Raw genomic sequence first — 1,601 nt, 5'->3', positions numbered from 1 at the left:
GGAGACTCTGTCTCAAAAAATAAAATAAAAAAAGAAGCAGAGAGTGGAACGTGGTTACTACTCTCTCCCACCTCCTCAGACCTTCTTTGGTAACGTGAACGAGTCTGCAGTGGTGCGCCATGACCTGCACTACCACTTCACCGCGCGCTACATCCGCATCGTGCCCCTGGCCTGGAACCCACGCGGCAAGATCGGCTTGAGGCTCGGCCTCTACGGCTGCCCATACAGTAAGCATGCAGAGAGCGCGGAGGGGGCCCGGGAGACAGACAGCCTCCCCAGTCCCCGGCCCACCTACGGTCCTTTGCTCCTTTGCGCAGAGTCCGACATACTCTATTTCGACGGTGACGATGCCATCTCATACCGCTTCCCACGAGGGGTCAGCCGAAGCCTGTGGGACGTGTTCGCCTTCAGCTTCAAAACCGAGGAGAAGGACGGGCTTCTGCTGCACGCCGAGGGCGCCCAGGGCGACTACGTGACGATCGAGCTGGAGGGGGCACACCTGCTGCTGCACATGAGCCTGGGTGAGCTCGGCGGCCGGGTGCGATGAGGGGTCAACCCCTGAAGTTCTCTCACCGCCCTCCTCGCAGCACCTCCTCCGCGCAGCCGCGCTCACGCCTGGTCTTCCACTTCTCTAAGGCCTGGACCAAACTACGCCTTTCTTGTAGTATTTGGTGCTAGCAAAACACTGGAGTCGGAGTGAGAACTGGATTCCAGTCTCAGCTCTACCACTACCCAGAGATGTGACCTCGGATGGGGCACTTCCGAGCCTCAGTTCCTTCCTTGTACACACACACACACACACACACACACTGTATCTCATTAGCTTTTCATAACACCCGCGCGATGAAATAGAAGCAGCTCATGTGTTCCCACTTTCACAGACAGGAAGCCAGGCTAAATGGCTTACCCTGTCACACACTCACCAATGACTGTTGATCTATTAGCCCACTCTCCCTGCTTGCCCTGGGCTTTGTTACAGGCTGCTGCTCTGCCTAGGAGCTTGGACTCCATGGAGTTCTCCTGGCTTGAGGTCTTACTCTGTCCTGCCCCACCCTCAGGCAGCAGTCCCATCCAGCCAAGACCAGGTCACACCACCGTGAGCGCTGGCGGAGTCCTCAATGACCAGCACTGGCACTACGTGCGGGTGGACCGATTTGGCCGCGACGTAAATTTCACCCTGGACGGCTATGTGCAGCGCTTTATTCTCAATGGAGACTTCGAGAGGCTGAACCTGGACACTGAGGTGAGAGACTAGGGAGGTGCTATTTCGTGGTAGGGGCAGGATGCTGGATGAGTGAGTGCAGGTCGGTCTCTCTCTCTCTCTCTCTCTTTCTCTGTCTCTCAGAGGTAAGACCTCACATTCAGGCTGTAGGTGGTGGCTCATGCCTGTAATCCCAGCACTTTGGGAAGCTGAGGTGGGAGGATTGCTTGAGGCCAGGTGTTCAAGACCCACCAGGGCAACACAGTGACATCCTACCTCTATTTTTTAAAAAAAGATTATTTTTTAAAGACCTCGTATTCCAATTCCTGAATATCCTAGCAGCCCTTGGCAAACTTGCCGCTCACCAGAAAAAGACCGTTTTTTTTTTTTTTTTTTTTTT

At 54.9% G+C, this 1,601-nt stretch overlaps 1 protein-coding gene across 1 annotated transcript in view; it reads left to right on the top strand.

Annotated features, from left to right (window-relative positions):
* The window catches only part of CNTNAP1 (contactin associated protein 1), a 22,860-nt gene that overhangs the window by 2,210 nt on the left and 19,049 nt on the right, over positions 1–1,601 (top strand). The window contains exons 2-4 of the mRNA XM_011999020.1: positions 80–227; positions 318–521; positions 1,059–1,243. Of these exons, the coding sequence (XP_011854410.1) occupies positions 80–227; positions 318–521; positions 1,059–1,243 (537 nt within the window). The remainder of the gene's footprint in view (positions 1–79; positions 228–317; positions 522–1,058; positions 1,244–1,601) is intronic.

The sequence above is a fragment of the Mandrillus leucophaeus genome, unplaced genomic scaffold (genome assembly GCF_000951045.1).
Source record: "Mandrillus leucophaeus isolate KB7577 unplaced genomic scaffold, Mleu.le_1.0 Scaffold58, whole genome shotgun sequence".
NCBI classification, from domain to species: domain Eukaryota; kingdom Metazoa; phylum Chordata; class Mammalia; order Primates; family Cercopithecidae; genus Mandrillus; species Mandrillus leucophaeus.
This window is presented reverse-complemented; position numbering and strand designations above follow the sequence as displayed.